This window comes from Lagenorhynchus albirostris, chromosome 2, assembly GCF_949774975.1.
Source record: "Lagenorhynchus albirostris chromosome 2, mLagAlb1.1, whole genome shotgun sequence".
Classification (NCBI taxonomy): Eukaryota; Metazoa; Chordata; class Mammalia; order Artiodactyla; family Delphinidae; genus Lagenorhynchus; species Lagenorhynchus albirostris.
In genome coordinates, this window is record NC_083096.1 from 25,919,542 (window position 1) to 25,937,350 (window position 17,809).

The 17,809-nt window shown below is 40.7% G+C and overlaps 1 protein-coding gene across 4 annotated transcripts in view; it reads right to left on the bottom strand.

Annotated features, from left to right (window-relative positions):
• Window positions 1-17,809, bottom strand: part of EFCAB2 (EF-hand calcium binding domain 2) — a 112,470-nt gene that overhangs the window by 14,027 nt on the left and 80,634 nt on the right. For 3 of the 4 annotated variants that reach the window (XM_060128478.1, XM_060128450.1, XM_060128459.1), the window contains one exon: window positions 10,316-10,388. The exons of the other annotated variant lie outside the window; for it this stretch is intronic. In XM_060128478.1, coding sequence (XP_059984461.1) covers window positions 10,316-10,388 — 73 coding nt within the window. The remainder of the gene's footprint in view (window positions 1-10,315; window positions 10,389-17,809) is intronic. 4 annotated transcript variants of the gene reach the window in all.

Genomic DNA, 17,809 nt, shown 5'->3' on the forward strand with positions numbered 1-17,809 from the left:
AAATACTGTATAAACTTTATTAGGTCCACAGATATATTTAAAATCACATTTATAACAACATGTTAATTCAAAAATATCGCTGTTTTTATATTTTATGAAGCAATTTTACTCAAACTCTCTATGTATCTTCAACAACAGACCTTCTGGGTTTTTTAAATACTTATTTATTTAATTAATTTATTTATTTGACCGTGCTAGGTCTTCGTTGTGGCATGTGGGATCTTCGTTGCGGCACGCGGGATCTTTAGATGCAGTACGCGAACACTTAGTTGTGGCATGTGGGATCTAGTTCCTTGACCAGGGATCGAACCCGGGCCCCCTGCATTGGGAACATGGAGTCTTAGCCACTGGACCACAGGGAAGTCCCTAGACTTTCTGTTTCTAAGAGTTTGACTACTTTAGATATCTCATGTCTGTGGAATCATGAAGTATTTGTCTTTTTTGTGACTAGCATTTTCACATATCATAATATCTCCAAGTTTCATTCATGTTATTGTATATGACAGGATTTCCTTCTTAAAATGTTACTTTTTAAAAATTAGATAATAGTATGGAAGAATCATCTTGATGTAATATTGAGTAAAAAAGGTAAAATATTCTAGTTGTGTTTGAGTGATGGATACAAGAGAGACTCCCCTACTTTTTTCTTGTCCAATTTTAATCAGCATGTATTTTTTTAAATAATGAAATTTTTGTAATAACATGGAAAATCGTTGTGATATATTAGGGAAAAAAGCAAGGCTCAAAACTATATATACCGAACTGTACTATAAGATTACTGTCATGTTAAAACCATGTACAGGAAAATAATATGGGAGGAAGCGCACTGAAATACTAACAAGGATTGTATTAAGGTGATGGATTGGGGGTGTGGCCAAGATGGCAGAGTAGGAAGACCCTAAGCTCACACCTTCCCACAGGCACACCAAAATTACAACTACTTACAAAGCAGCTCCCTATGAGAATTATTTGAAGACTATCAGGAAAGACTTTTCACAACTAAAGATATAAAGAAGTAACCATAACAAGACAGGTAGGAGGGCTGGAGACACTGTATTGCCAGAACCCATACCCCTAGGTAGGTAGCCCACAAATAGGAGGATACTCACAATTGCAGAGGTTCCCCCCAAGGAGCAAAAGGTTCAAGCCCCATGTTGGGCTCCCTAGCTCAGCGGTCCTGCACCAGAAGATGAGCCCCCAGAATGTCTGACTTTGTGTATAAGAGAGCTGGAGGGCTGTAGGAAACAGAGACTCCACTCTTAAAGGGCACACATAAAATCTCACACACTCCGAGCCCTAGCACGCAGGCAGTAGTTTGAAAGAAGCCTGGGTCAGACCTACTTGCTAATCTTGGAGAGCCTCCCAAAGAGGCAGGAAGCAGCTGGACCTCCAAGGGATGAAGACACTGGCAGCAGCCATTTCTGGGAGCTGCTTCTACCACAATGACACCAGCACTGGCAAGTGCCATGTGGAATCCTCCCTCTAGCATATTCGTGCTGGGGGCTTATCCACCCACCAGTGAGCTGGCAGCAGCCCCTCCCTAACGCCCCTCCCCAGGCCATACAGACAGCCTCGATGGACCAAGCCCTGCCCTCCAGTGGGCCGGCAGTGGTTGCCTCCCCTCACCAGGCTGCTCAGCCAACCACATGGGAAGCCTACCCCACCCTCCAGCAGGACCACAGCCACTGCAGGAGGCAGGGTCTTGCAGCCAACTGGGCTGGGGACCAGTCCCGCTTACCAGCATGCCCACAGTAGTCAGCCCTGCCACAACAGAAGGGCACACACAGCCCACAGAGGGGGCATATAGCTCTGGTGACCAGAGGGGAGTGTGCTGCGGGGCCCCATGGGACTCTCCTACATAAGGCCACTACTCCAAGATTGGGAAACAAAACTGGCCTACCTAATACATAGAAATAAACAAAGAGAATTAAGCAAAATGAAGAGACTATAACAAGAGACAAAGAAGGACATTGTATAATGATAAAAGGATCAACCCAACAAGAAGATATAACAACTGTAAATATATATTCACCAAACACAGGAGCACCTAAATACATAAAGCAAATATTAACAGACATAAAAAGAGAAATCAAAAGTAATACAATAGTATGGGACATTAACACCCCACTTTCATCAATGGACAGATCATCTAGACAGAAAATCAATAAGGAAATACAGACCTTAAATAACACATAAGACCAAATGGACTTAATTGATATTTATAGAGCTTTCCACCCAAAAGCAGCAGAATACATTCTTTTCAAGGGCACATGGAACATTCTCCAGGATAGAGCACATGCTAGGCCACAAAACAAGCCTTGGTAAATTTACAAAAATTGAAATCATATCAAGCATCTTTTCCAACCACAATGCTATGAGGCTAGAAATCAATTACAAGAAAAAATCTGCAAAAAAACACAAACATATGGAGGCTAAACAATATGCTACTAATCAACCAGTGGATCACTGAAGAAATCAAAGAGGAATTAAAAAATACCTAGAGACAAATGAAAGTGAAAACATGATGATCCAAAACCTATGGGCTCAGCAAAAGCAGTTCCAAGAGGTAAGTTTATACTGATACAAGGTTACCTTAGGAAACAAGAAAAATCTCAAATAAGCAACCTAACCTTACACCTAAATCAACTAGAGAAAGAAGAACAAACAAAACTCCAAGTTAGTAGAAGGAAAGAAATCATAAAGACCAGAGCAGAAATAAATGAAATAGACTTAAAAAAAATCAATGAAACTAAAAGCTGGTTCTTTGAAAAGATAAACAAAATTGATAAACCTTTAGCCAGACTCATCAAGAAAAAACGAGAGGGCTTCCCTGGTGGCGCAGTGGTTGAGAGTCCGCCTGCCGATGCAGGGGACACGGGTTCGTGCCCCGGTCCGGGAAGATCCCCATGCCGCGGAGTGGCTGGGCCCGTGAGCCATGGCTGCTGGGCCTGCGCGTCTGGAGCCTGTGCTCCGCAATGGGAGAGGCCACAACAGTGAGAGGCCCGCGTACTGCAAAAAAACCCAAAAAACCAAAAACAAAAAAACAACAAAAAAGAGAGGGCCCAAATAAATAAAATCAGAAATGAAAGAGAAGTTACAACTGCACACAGAAATACAAATGATCACGAGAGATTAGAGTTTTATACCAATAAAATAAACAATCTAGAAAAAATGGATAAATTCCTAGAAACATACAATCTCCCAAGACTGAATCAGGAAGAAATAGAAAATATGAACAGACCAATTACCAGTAATGAAATCGAATCAGTAATTTAAAAACTCCCAACAAACAAAAGTCCAGGATCAGAAGGTTCACGGGTGAATTCTACAAAACATTTGAAGAGGAGTTAACATTTATCCTTCTCAAACTATTCCAAAAAAATTGAATAGAAAGGAACATTCCATGAGGACAGAATCACCCTAATACCATAACCAGACAAAGACACCACAAAAAGAGAAAATCACATGCCAGTATCACTAATGAACATAGACACAAAAATTCTCAACAAAATGTCAGCAAACCAAATTAACAATACATTAAAAGGATCATACACCATGATCAAGTGGGATTTATCCCAGGGATGCAAGGATGGTTCAATATTTGCAAATCAATCAATTTTCAATTTGAAACACCACATTAAAAAACTGAAGAATAAAAATCATATCATCATCTCAATAGATGCAGAAAAAGCTTTTGACAAAATTCAACATCCATTTATGATACAAACTTTCAATAAAATGGGTATAGAGGGAATATACCTCAACATAAGAAAGGCCATATACGACAAACCCACAGCTAATATCATACTCAATGGTAAAAAGCTGAAAGTATTTCTTCTAAGATCAGGAACAAGACAAGAATGCCTACCCTTGCCACTTTTATTCAACATAATATTGGAAGTCCTAGCCACAGCAATCAGACCAGTGTACACAATATCACACCGTGCACAATACCACACAATATGCGTACACATAAAATACTGTCTTGATTACTGCAGCTTCATGTAAATCTTGCAATGAGGTAGTGTAAGTCCAACTTTGCCCTTTCTTGTCAAAATTATTTCAGTTGTTCTAGGTCTTTCACTTTTCCATTCAAATTTTAGAGTCAGCTTGTAAATTTCTTCAAAAAGCTTGCTGTGATTTGGCTGAAAATGTACTGAATCTATAGATCAATCTGAGAAGAACTGCCATCTTAAAAATATCGAGCTTTCTAATTCACAAACAGGTATATCTATGCATTTATTTAGATCTTAATTTCCCTCTATAATGTTTGCTGTTTTCAGTGTATATGTCTCGCCTTTGTTAAATTTCATTATTTCACTTTTTATGCTATTGTAAATGGAACTGCTTGCTTAACTTCATTTTTCTAATTGTTAATTTCTAGTTTATAGAAATATAATTAATTTTGTATGTTGACTTTGTAGCCTGTGACCTGGCTAAATTCATATATTAGTTCTAATGGCTTTTAGTAAATTTCTTAGGATCTTCTAGATGAACAATCATGTTGTTTGAAATAAAGACAGTTTTACTTCTTATTTTCCAAACTGTGTATTTTTTATTGTTTCTTGTCTTGTTGCACTGGCTAAGACTTCAAGTACTATGATGAATAGGAGTGATGAACATAGACATTCCTGATTTTAGGTTAAAAGCATTGAGCTTTCACCACTGAGTAAGATGTTAGCCTTAGGTTTTTTTGTAGATGCCCTCAGCCAGGTTGAGAAGCTTCCTTTTATTCTTAGTTTGCTGGATATTTTTATCTTCAATGGGTGTTGAATTTTTTCAGTGTTTTTTTCTGTATTTATTGAAATGATCATATGGTTTATCTACTTCGTCCTGTTAATGTAGTAAATTACATTGATTGATGTTAAGCCAACCTTAAATTTCTGGGATAAACGCCACCTGCTCAAGATGTATTACCCTTTTTAACATATTGTTGAAATTGATTTGGTAAAATTTTATTAAGGACTTTTTGCATCTATGTTAATAAGGTCTATAGTTTTCTTTTCTTGTAATATGATTGTCTGGTTTTGGTATCAGAGTAATACTAGCCTCAGAAAATGAGTTGGAAAAGTGTTCTTTCATATAATATTTTCAGAAGGATTTTTGTATAGAATTGGTACTACTTCTATAAATGTTTGAGAGAATTCACCAGTGAAGTCATCTGAATCTCTAGCTTTCTTTGTGGGAAATTTTTAATTATAAACTTAATTTTGGTAATTGATATGAGACTATTCAAATTCTCCAGTTTTTCTTGGGTCAGTTTTGGTAATTTTTATCTGTCAGGGAATCGGTCCAGTTATCTAAGTTGCCAGATTTATTGCCATAAAGTTTTTCATAATGTTTCCTTATTATCCTCTTAAAATGTTTGAAAGATAATGATAACCCCTCCTTTATCTTTTTTTTTGTTTTTACACAGAAGTTACTCTTTAATTTTTGCTTCAAGAAGCAGGGATCAGTGACTACAGATCTCATACTATTAAGAATTCGTAGAAGGGAAACTTCATAATTAAATTGAAAGATTATTTTTAAATTTTTATTGAAGTATAGTTGATTTACAATGTTGTGTTAGTTTCAGGTATATAGAAAAGTGATAGATATATATATATATATACTCTTTTTCAGATTCTTCTCCATTATAGGTTATTACAAGATATTGAGTATAGATAGCTCCCTGTGCTTTCCTTTAATCTTGACATTGGTAATTTGTATCTTAATGTCCTTAGCTATAAGTTTATTAGTTGTATTTGAAAAGACCAGTATTTTGCTTTCCGTGATTTTCTCTGTTCATCTTGTATTTCACTGATTTCTGCTCTTTATAATTTTCTTCCTTCTATTTATATTGGGTTTATGTTGCTCTTCTTTTTCCGGTTTCTTAAGATGAGAATTTAGATAATTACTTTTAGATCTTTTTGTCTTTTCTAATATAAACACTTAAAGTGCTAAACTGTCCCCTAAGTGCTGCTTTACCTGCATGACACAAAGTTTGACACACCATATCTTCATCATTGTTCAGGGAAAAATATTTTCTAATTCCCCTTATGATTTCTTCTTCGATTCGTGAGTTATTTAGAAGTATGCTGCTTAGGGACTTCCCTGGTGGTCCAGTGGTTAAGACTTCACCTACCAATGCCGGGGATGCAGGTTCGATCCCTGGTCGGGGAGCTAGGATCCCACATGCCTCAGGGCCAAAGGACCAAAACATAAAACAGAAGCAATACTGTAGCACAGTATTGCTTTAAAAGTGGTCCACATCAAAAAATCTTAAAAAAAAAAAAAGTATGTTGCTTAATTCCAAGTATTTGAGGATTTCCTAGTGATATTATTCTCAGTTGGTCTCTATTTAATTCTTTTTTTTTGGTATCAGAAAACATATCCTGTATGATTTTAATTTTTAAAATTCTGTTGTGACTTGTTTTATGGCCCAGTACTTAATCTATCTTAATGAACATCGCATGTACACTTGGAAAGAACATGTATTTTGTGGTTGTTGGGGGTAGTGTTCTATAAATATCAATTAGGTCAGAATGGTTGATGGTGTTGTTTGTATCTTCTACATCTTTGCTGATATTTTATGTAGGTGTTCTATCAATTACTTAGAGAGGGTTACTGAAATCTTCATCTGTGATTGTGGAATTGTCTGTTTCTCCCTCTAATCTGTCCATTTCTGCTTTTTAAAAATACGTTTATGATTTTTAAAACTTCCTGATGAATTGACCTTTTTTTAAATCACTGTGCAATGTAATAATCTCACCAACATTGGTATTATTTTCCCAACATCCTTTAGTTCTCCTTTATAATTACTTTAAATTCTCCATAATACCACTTAGGTTTGAACTTTAAAGGATGCAGACCTCTAAATATCCTTTCCACTTGTACTGAAATGCCATTATCTCCTCCCAGCTCTTGCACACTGAAGATCCTAGATAGCTCTAAATTAATATTAAAGGAAGAATTGTTTAGTAAACTGTATGTATGTTGGCAAAATTTTTATTAACCTTTCTTACAGTTGCTGGGTTTTGTGATATTCCACACAGGCAGAGATTATTTGGGGCAAGCGGCTAACTACAGAATATTAAGTGGAGGGATCAATGCTGAGTGATTTTTTAAATGATCTATTTCAAGAGATACATCAGATTTCAAGTTGATCTCCAGGAAGTGGAGGGCTGAAAGTTAGTATGCATCGACACTAAAATTCAAGTAAATGACAACTAGAGAACCACACACAGATTTCAATTTTTTTACAGAAGAATTTAAAACATAGTCATTATTTCATTTCAGAGCAAATGAGGCAGAAACATTTCAGTTCTGAAACTATGACAGAGCATTTAGCAATATGACATTTACCCCTAGATGTTTACTATTATGTAGCTTTGATTTTCTAAATGTATTTGAATAATACAAATATCTACATGCTTTTTTCCTCTCAGTTATTTGGGAAACTTCAAAAAGGGTAGTCACACCCAAAGCTTTTTAAGCATTTGGCTAGAATTAATCTGAATAAACTGTGTTGTGAGCAAGTATAGAAAAACATTTATGGGCTTAAACAGCTCAGTGATCCCTACTGGTCCATAACTGTTCTAAATATCTGTAATTTTCAAAAGTTGTGTCAACGTACCTAAGAAAACTGTAAAGACAAAATAAAACATTGGGACCTGAGCACCTACTGTGGTTAACTACCCAAACCCACGGGGGCATTTTGGTAGAGAGCCACCTACAGAGCAAGCAAACCCAAACATGCACAGAGGGCCCACAAAGTAACAGCTGATTCCTCACAGTTATTAAATTTAATCTTCATAAAAACACTATGGTATTGTTGCATTCCTTTTGCAGATGTAGAACCAGGCTTTGAAAGATTAAGTGGCTCACCAAATGCGACATGGTCATAAGTGGTAGCTATGGGATTTGAACCTAGATCTCCTGACACTAGATGTGGTATTTGCTCTACTTTGCCAGAGAAACCTACAGATCAGGAGTTGGCAACCTTTTTCTGTAAAGGGCCAGATCCTTTAAGCTTTGCAAACTATATGGTCTCTTAACTCCGTTCTTGTAGTAAGTAAACAGTCATAGATAATATGTAAGTAAATGAGTCTAGCTGTGTTCCAATAAAACTTTATTTACAAAAACAGGTGGTGGACTGGTCCAGGGGTTGTGGCCCAGGGGTTTTGGCCCAGGTGTTGTGGTTTTCTGATCCCTGCTACAGATTAAAACATACAAGCAAACCATAAAAGAATTAGGCTCTAAAGTTTCTCATCTACTGACTTTCAGAGACATTTTCATTACTGCTCCCTTACTCTACTCAATGACACACAATAATTATGATTTCACTATAAATTCATCTTCCAGTTCCTAGGTCTTCCACAGTGCCAACTTTCCTCTCTCTAACACAAATTCTAGCTTTGATGATGATCACTTTATGGGAGTGATCAAAACCTTTTTTTTTTTAAACAGTGAGGACCAATGAAGGAAAACAGATTTTTTCCCCCTCTGCTCAGTAATAATACCTTTACTGGATCCCAAAATGAAAAAACAATTTCCTGCTTTACTGAATACATTTAAATGCTAATGAAAAATTGGTACTTCTTTTTAGTTATCAAAATGCTAACGTGGAGCAACAGAGTCATCTTTCTAATCTTCCATGTGCTTTAGGATTCAAAACATGTCTTTTTTTTTTTTCTTTTAGATGTTGGGGGTAGGAGTTTATTAATTAATTAATTTATTTTTGGCTGTGCTGGGTCTTCGTTTCTGTGTGAGGGCTTTCTCTAGTTGTGGCAAGCAGGGCCACTCTTCATGGTGGTGCACGGGCCTCTCACTATTGCGGCCTCCCTTGTTGCGGAGCACAGGCTCCAGATGCGCAGGCTCAGTAGTTGTGGCTCACGGGCCTAGTTGCTCCGCGGCATGTGGGATCCTCCCAGACCAGGGCTCGAACCCGTGTCCCCTGCATTAGCAGGCAGATTCTCAACCACTGCGCCACCAGGGAAGCCCAAAACATGTCTTCTTATACATTATTTCATTTATCTTTGAAGCAAACTCTGAAGTAGGTGTCATTATGGAGAAACTGATATTTACAGAGGTTAAGCGACTCACCCAGAGTCACAACTCCTTCTCTTCTGTGTAACACTAAAGAAGCAAGTACTGTGCTGGGTGCAAGGAAGGAGATAAATAAAATCACACTTCCTTGCCTTTCTCCTTATCCTCTTTGTTGATCCCTGGCCTCCACGAAAACCCACATACCTAGATAAGCAATTCTGAAAAGATTCTTCTCCTGGTGGTTGCCCAGGTAGTTTTTTATTCCCTTCAGGCCTCCATGGCTCACGGGCCCAGCTGCTCCGCAGCATGTGGGATCCTCCCAGACCAGGGCTCAAACCCATGTCCTCTGCATTGGCAGGTGGATTCTTAACCACTGCGCCACCAGGGAAGCCCTGTTCTGTTTGTTTTGATGCTGAAATTATCATAGATTTAACTATGGAGCCCCTTCAAGCTGGCTCCTGTATTTTGTTTTTTGCGGTACACGGGCCTCTCACTGTTGTGGCCTCTCCCGTTGCGGAGCACAGGCTCCGGATGCACAGGCTCAGTGGCCATGGCTCACGGGCCCAGCCACTCTGCGGCATGTGGGACCTTCCCGGACCGGGGCACGAACCCGTGTCCCCTGCATCGGCAGGCGGACTCTCAACCACTGAGCCACCAGGGAAGCCTGCCTCTGCCTTGTTGAACTGAAAGCTGTATTTGAAAACAGATTGGACACTTTTCTGGAAAACCAAACAGGGCATGAAGCTCTCTGGTCTTGGGCTGTTCATCACCGCTTTATGAGATAATTCCCTCCAGCAACTCATCTACACTATTACAAATAAGCATTTTCAAAATTCAGTGTCAAGGTAGTTATTATTTTATTTACTACTGCTTCTGAAAGTTAGTTATATTTCCCCAAATATATTCTGTAGTCTCTACTGCTTCGATCCCCTTTGAACTGACGTTATTTACTATATTCCTTCATCTGTCAATATTCCCTCTGCATATAGTCAGTCCCCTGTGTCTACTGGCCTTTCTTCAACTAATTATAAAGTGTGTGATATCTAAAGTGAGGTCCTTACTTGATCCATTGCATTACCTGGTCATAAACATTTCTTCAAGATCTGATATTAATTCTTGCAGATCCTGTTGATTTGCTAATTCATATAGCTGTCCTAATGTCTTCACTACGCACATTTGGTAGTTTAGGGCATTTTTCACTTCAGGTAAGGATTTTTTTTTTTTTAATTACAAGAAGATGGAGTCGCGCAGAGAGTCTGCTGAATGGAACTTTCTTAGCCCTACTTACCTCTGCAATCAGATCATGTAGCTCTCCTTCACTAGGGCAGCATCCTAATGACCTGATAATTGTTCCGATCTCTCTGGGGAAAAAAGCAGTCAATTGCTTTAGAATATAAACTCTGAAAAGACAAGTGCTATATTTCTCTAAATTATTTCAGAGCAGATGTAGCATACCAAACAAAGTCATACAATAAATATTGCCTCAAGAGGATGGAAGGTACTTTCTGAGGAAAGGAAAAGGCAGACAAGTGAACCCAAGAGAGAAGAAAGAAGGATCTGTGTTGACTGGCAAGTGCAAGCCCTGCCTGGGCCCAAATCAAAAAGTTCTCGAAAAGGAAAAGAAAGGAGGGAGAAATAAGAAAAAGAAAGGTCAGCCACTTACTGACTGGCTTTAAGTGTTAGTTAATTCTTTTGAGCCTCAGTTTCCACATCTGTAAAATGAGGATGATAATTTCTAATGTGGTGAAGTCTACATTAGTGGCAGAGAACCTAAAAGCATGAGCTCTAGTGGCAGACTGCTAGGGTTCAAACTCCAGCCCTGCAATTTGCTAGACTGGGCAGGTTAATCCCTGTGCACATAATCCTGCCTGGGAGGTAAAACCCAGTACCTCCCTTGAAATACTCAGAACTGGACTGGGAGGGGCTAAGGGCAAAGAGCCATCGTAACAAAAGCTCAGCTTTCGGCAGAGCAGCCACCCAGTGAATATCAGCTACTCCCCACCCCGCCCCATGGTAATTTAATTCAATTCAACAAATAGCCTAAGGAAAGCAGAATTATATTCAGCACTCCCTGGGTGCTGAGACAGAGGATTTATAATAGATTGTTAAATATTTCCACTGAAAATGATTAAAAAGTTGTGACATTTTGAATGTTAATTTCACAAATATTCACTTAACTAGAATATTTAGCTTCTTTACCATTCTGGCTAATATTGGTGGTGTTATATTTGCTGACTATTTTACTGAGAAAATATTTTAAATAAGAATTTTTAAGTTCTTCACTTAAGGAAGCTGCAGGATGAGTATCAACTTAAGAGAAAAACCTAAAGTCAGTAACTGTGGAAGACAGGATTCCCGACGTTCACTGATTGATCTGAAGGCCAGCTAAACATGTACGGTCTTCACGCCACCTCTATTTCACATCTCCCTGAGCACCTTAGGCTCAACACCTCTGCACTGCTCTTCCTGCCCACAGCCCTCATTGAGGCAGGATCTGAACATGATGCTACTACTACACACCAAAAATATTTTATGAGATTATACTTTCTCTCTAGAAGCCGCTAAAGATGACCCATGAAACTGGCCAACACCAATGTAGTAATGTTCTTGTAACATCAGACGGGGCTATTGCATGCATTAGAACAAATAGTTAATGAGGCAGGGACAAAAAATATAATTTGAGAAGTATTCACAGATTTATCCCCTCCGTAACCTCCTAGGCCTTCTGTTCTTCGAATCAGAGAACTGCTTCAACTCCAGACGCAGAAGGACAAGAATAAAGGCTTCCTTAACTCACAGAAACAAAGGGAGGGTAAGGAACGGAGATGGGAAAGGCCTGAACGCCCTTGCAGGTTAGAAATCTCAGGGAGGTGGGATGGGGAAAAAGAGAAATTTAAGGCCTGAGACGTGCAGTACCGTAGCTACTACCTCCATTTGGCTATGGGGCACTAGCAATGTGACTAATCCAGACTGAAATGGGCTCTAAGTAAAAAATATACATGGACTTCGGACACTTAGTGTGAAAAAAATGTAAAATATCTCATTAAAAATTTCTTATTGATTACATGTGGAAATCATAGTATTTTAGACATATCAGTTAAATAAAACATATTGTTAAAATGCCCTTTCTTTTACTTCTTTAAAATATGGTTACTAGAAAATTTTAAATTATATGTGTAATACTCTTTTGATGGTACTTTTCTAGGCAATAGCGGCCATCATGTTCACACTTTGCAAAGACAAGTACAGCACATAAAGAGAACATTAGAATTACAGTGTGCTGTGTCAGCAACATAATCAATCCCCTCCTTGTGCGGCTCTGAGAAACTTTCAACCTTATTTCTTTATTTATTGGCTGCACCTCGCAGCATGTGGGATTTTAGTTCCCCGACCAGGGGTTGAACCCGTGCCCCCTGCAGTGGAAGCGTGGAGTCTTAAACCACAGGACCACCAGGGAAGTCCCTCAACCATACTTAAATGAAGTCCTTTGTCGCTGACCCAGGTCTCAAGTCTTCTGCCAACATCTATGAAACAGTAACAGACTAACTTACTAGCTTTCAAGGGGGATAAAAGCAAACCATAGACTTGACATGTATAAGGATGCACAGGAGAAAATCTGGGCTGGAAGCACAGATCTGGTAACAAAGCCACGAGAGTAGAAGAGCTCCTCTAGGAAGAGTATTCCGGCTGGAAGAGATGACGAGCCAGGAAGAGCTCAGAGGAGTACTTACACTGACACAATGGTCTAGTCCCCACACTAGACACAGGGAAGAGGAGCCAGGGGGTAAAAGCAGAAATTCAGGACAGGGTGGTGTCATGGAAGCTAAGGAGAGAGATGGACAAACTGAGTCATCTTTGGCATCAAATGCTGCTGGGAGGTCGAGTAAGACAAGTTCTGAGAAATGTCCACTGGATTTAGTGAAGAAGGAAATCAGTTCTGATTTTTTTGTTTTTGTTTTTGATTTTTTTTTTTTTTTTTTTTTTTTTGGCGGTACGCGGGCCTCTCACTGTCGTGGCCTCTCCCGTTGCGGAGCACAGGCTCCAGACGCGCAGGCTCAGCGGCCATGGCCCACGGGCCCAGCCGCTCTGCAGCATGTAGGATCTTCCCGGACCAGGGCACGAACCCGTGTCCCCTGCATCGGCAGGCAGACTCTCAACCACTGCGCCACCACGGAAGCCCAGTTCTGAGTTTTGATCAAGGATGTTTCACTTGAAAGTGGGGGAGAAATCAGATTGCACTGGGTTGAGGTAGATGGATCTATAAAGTGAAGGGGAAGAAGAGATGTCTGGAGGGGGACATGGTGTCAAGGAAGATTTTTTTTTTTAATTTAAGACCAGAAAAAGGTGAGCATGTTTTAATACCAATGGGAATGAGCCAGTGCAAAGTAGAAGGCTAATGAGGGCACCGTCGACTGAGCAGGTGGGCTTCCAGAGGAGGTGGGAAGGGCTGGGCCAGGTGCTTAGTGCTGTGTCCACACAGCCATCTGATCTGAGGTCCTGCCACTAGCAAGTTGCTACCTGTGAGAGGGTGGCAGGATCCTCCTTGCAGCCTTAGAAGAGTTTACTCTATCCCTCTTTCTACTTCCCTCTGAAGAACCTATCACCATCTTCTGTTCTTCTGAGTGCATCTAACTGGATTGTCACACTCTGCCTATGCAGACCACAGAAAACAAAGCCTAATGATGTCCTCTAAGCATCAAGAAACTTCTTTCTCTCTAGTCCTGAGACACAAAGGCCTGATGATATAAGAGAAAAGGGCAAAGACCCTTCGGCTGATGAGTCCACAGTGGCCTAAAGAACAATACAAAACTCAAGAGCTCACCTGCACACAACCAACAGGTCTACTAGCTCACCCACCCTGCCTCCTATGGAAAGCTAACCTCTTCCTCTGTGCTCCGGGGCTCTGGAAGCTGCGGTCAGGATCCCTTCGGCTGAACTTGGCACAGAGGAAGGCGATGCTACCCCCGCCTTCAGGCCTCGACATCTCAGCAGTACAGTGATCTTCCTTCTCCTTGTTTTTCCTAAAGACTGCATCAGCCTTGGGATCCCAGTGCAACATGAGCGAGGAGAAGGAGAAGCCAACGAACGGCTAATGTTGACCTCTTCCTGGTCTTGGCACATGGGAAAATGGAAATTGATTAGATTTAGAAAAATACAGAAATGTGACACATCTTTGTCCTCTATTTCATGTCTGTAAGCCTAGTTTGTGGCTGGGAGTGGGATATGAAGGCCTGCCTCGCCTCTGTGTGTAAAGGCAAGGTCCTCTGCCAAGAATGAACGGGGAGGCACGGGCTCTTACCTGCCACTCACCACCACAACCTGCCTCTCTAGGCACCCGTTTTCCAGATGGCGAGCCCGGCCCTCGCTCTCACACTCTAAAGCCTGTGCTTCACTGGCTCTGCTGCATATTCTCTGTGTGCCCCTCCAGAACCCCTCTCCATTCTTCCCCTGCTCCACCCCCTGAGGGCCTAACCTCCTACTGCACTGGCTCCCTTGGCCCCAGGCTTCCGGTTGCAGCTGTCCAACTCAAGGCAGAGCATTGCAGGTTTCCGTGGCTGGGTCACATGCTGCCCAAAACGTAGGTGCTTAAACAACAATGAGTTCTTATTTTTCATAATTCTGTGGGTTGGCTGGACGGTTCCTCCACTGGTTTCCCCTGGGCTCACTCACGCATTCTGTGTTTAGCAATTAATTAACCTACACATATGGTTGTTCAATATTCTATAGTCAACCATTCAAAATTGCCATTACCACCATCCTGGATTCTGGGCCCCTTAACTTCCACCCTGCCTGCTCTAATGATCCATAACCCTGAGCACCTCTAACTTTTACTTTCCTGTTCCTGCAAAGCACTGCTGGAAGAAAATAATTAACAAAAAACAAAAAACCATAGCCCACTACAAATTCATGCCAGCCAGCATCGAGTGTCCTGGACGTCGCCTGACAATCCTTTCTTTCATCTCCTTTGGATTCCCTAGAAAACGCCTCCCAAAACAGCTCTTCTGAAGCCTCTCTTGCCTCAAGCTCCAAAGCACTGACTCCCTTAATCTCAGTAGAAAACCTGTCACCTCCTTCACTGAACAGATGAAAACTGCGAAGGCTGGCACCATCACCAACCCTCCGACCGCCTGCTCAGTCAGCTCAGGCTGCTCTAACAACACACCACAGACTGGGTGGCTTAAACCACAAACATTTAGTTCTCATAGTTCTGGAGGCTTCAAGTCTGAGATTGAGGCACCAGCGGATTCAGGGTCTGGTGACCGCCCTCTTCCAGGCTTGCAGACAGCCACCTTCTTGCTGTGTCCTCACAGGCTGGGAGGAGAGGAGAGCAGGCTCTGGTCTCCCTCTTCTTCTGGGGGCCCTGATCCCATCATGGGGGCTCCACTCTCATGACCTCACCTAAACCTAATCACCTCCCAAAGGCCCCGCCTCCAAATGCCATCACATTGGGGGTTAGGGCCTCAACATATGAATATGAATTTGAGAAGGACTCAAACATCCAGTTCATACCACCACCTTCCCAGGCACTTCCCTCACACCACTTCAGAAGTATGTACATACCCCCTTCCTTACGCTCTCAGCCTTGAAGGAATACAAAGTGCTCTTCCTAACAAAGCTAACCCCTCTCAGTTTTTCTTAGTTCCAGTCTTGACTCTTATTCTTGACACACCTGCCTCTCTCACCATCTTCACTCTTTTCCTTTATTAGATGCTTCCTCTTTTGCTGTAAAACGTTCACATATCTTCCTTATCCTGAAAAAATTTCTGATAAGTGCCCTACCACCTCCAACCATTCTATTTCTCAGCTTCCTTTTGCTATCACAATACTTCTTCTAAATTACTTATCTTGCAACTGTCGATTCCATTTCCCACTCATCCACTGCACACCTAACCCCTCTGCAAAATCCTGCCATCACTGGGTCTCAACCCATCAATCAGTCCATGTCTCTCTCTCGCTCCCATGTTCCCTTCCTTATCTTCATCTGACCCTCTCTTCTTCCTATAGCCCCCTTAAGTGCCCCCTGCCCAGTACCCTTATTTGCAAGATGATCTCTACTGTTAAAAATATTACAGAAGGCTAAGAGAATAAGAAGTATCTTAGATTTGGACAAAAAGAAGACCACTGGTATCTTAATAACAGCACTTCCAGAGGAGAGAGGAAGAGAACTGCTCCCCCCGCCGCCCCCAAGAGTGCTAGTGGTAAGAAAATCTAGACCACAAGTACAGAATACAGAGTTGAGGAGGATGCCTACTGAAGAGAATGCATGTCATACCTAACAGCACAGCTCCACAACACTTACTCTGTGCCAGGCACATTCTAGCACAGTGCATATATCAACTCATTTAATCCTCATCTCACTATGAGGTAGGTACTACTATTATCTCCATTTTACAGATGAAGAAATTAAATCCCAAAGGCGTTAAAGAACTTGCCTGAGGTCACATATAAGCCAATATGTTCAAGCAACGACCTCCTCAGGACTAGGGAAATCTCAGCAGCTGTGGAGAAGTCTGACAAGAGGGCTAAGTAGAGAATGGGGATGAGAACAGAAACACAATCTCTCATGATGTGAGAAAACTAGATTAATTAGCTTTCTGGCTTAGGAATGGACATCTCCTCTAAGACTCCTAGAAAGAACAGACTTCACATCTCACTCACCTCCCTTATACCACGATCATGATTCGTACGGATGTGAGAAAAAAATACCTCCTCACAACAGCTCTGTGTGGTAGGTACTGCTGTTTTACAAATGAGGAAAACTGAACCACAGAAACATCAGGTACATTTCCCAAGATCCTAGTAAATAGTGGAAATGGGATTCAGACACACACAAGTTAGAATCTATACTCTTAACCCCTGCACACTGCTGTCTCTCGTAAATCTCAACTGAGCATTTAGTTAGGTTTAAAGGAGAACTTCTTGACTATAACAAGGTGCTTCTAAAGAAAGCTGTGGATATGCCACCCTATGAGAGCCTTGAAGATAGATCCAGGGATCACAAACTGATGACACAAAGAACAAATGTGGCCCTCAGATAAGGCTTTGTTTAGCATAGCATTGGTTTGCTTCTTTGTTTAGAGGGGACATACATAAATATCATGAGAACTGTCCTACACTTCTGATTCACACACTTATATTACAGGCCCGCTCTACGTAGGAATCTGTGTTTATCACTCCTGGAAAATATCAACTTTGTACTGTTTAGGAATTTACCTGCAAGAAGCAGGGGAAGGAGCCAAATGGCTTCTTAAAGTTCTCCCCATGTGGTCTGACTCTAAGATTATTTTTAAAAACACAGACACACAAAACCTGTGGCTTATAAAAGAGAATGCTTTTGTTCTCAGAGGATACACACCAGAGTATTTAAGGGAAAAGGTCCCAGTGCCTACAACTTACTCTCAGAGTCCAGCAAAAGGAAAATAATAATAAAATGCATAAATACATACATATAAATATATACATGTACATACATATTAATATATATGTACATATATATGGAGAAAGTGCACACAATCAAAAGCAAGGGTGGCAAAATGTTAAAAATTGGTGAATCTAAGTGAAAGTACACAAGGGTTCGGTGTACCATTTACTATTCGTCCATAAGCCTGAAGTTTTTTAAACTTCATTTCATTCTCATAATCAAAACCAAAGTAGTAAGAAATTCTGCCTTGTATAAACTATTCATAAAACAATTTGTTCTTTCATGTTATACTATTTTTACCATTTTGGCTTGAAAAGCTGATTATTAAGGATGTCTTCGCCCTCAGTTTCACAATAAAAT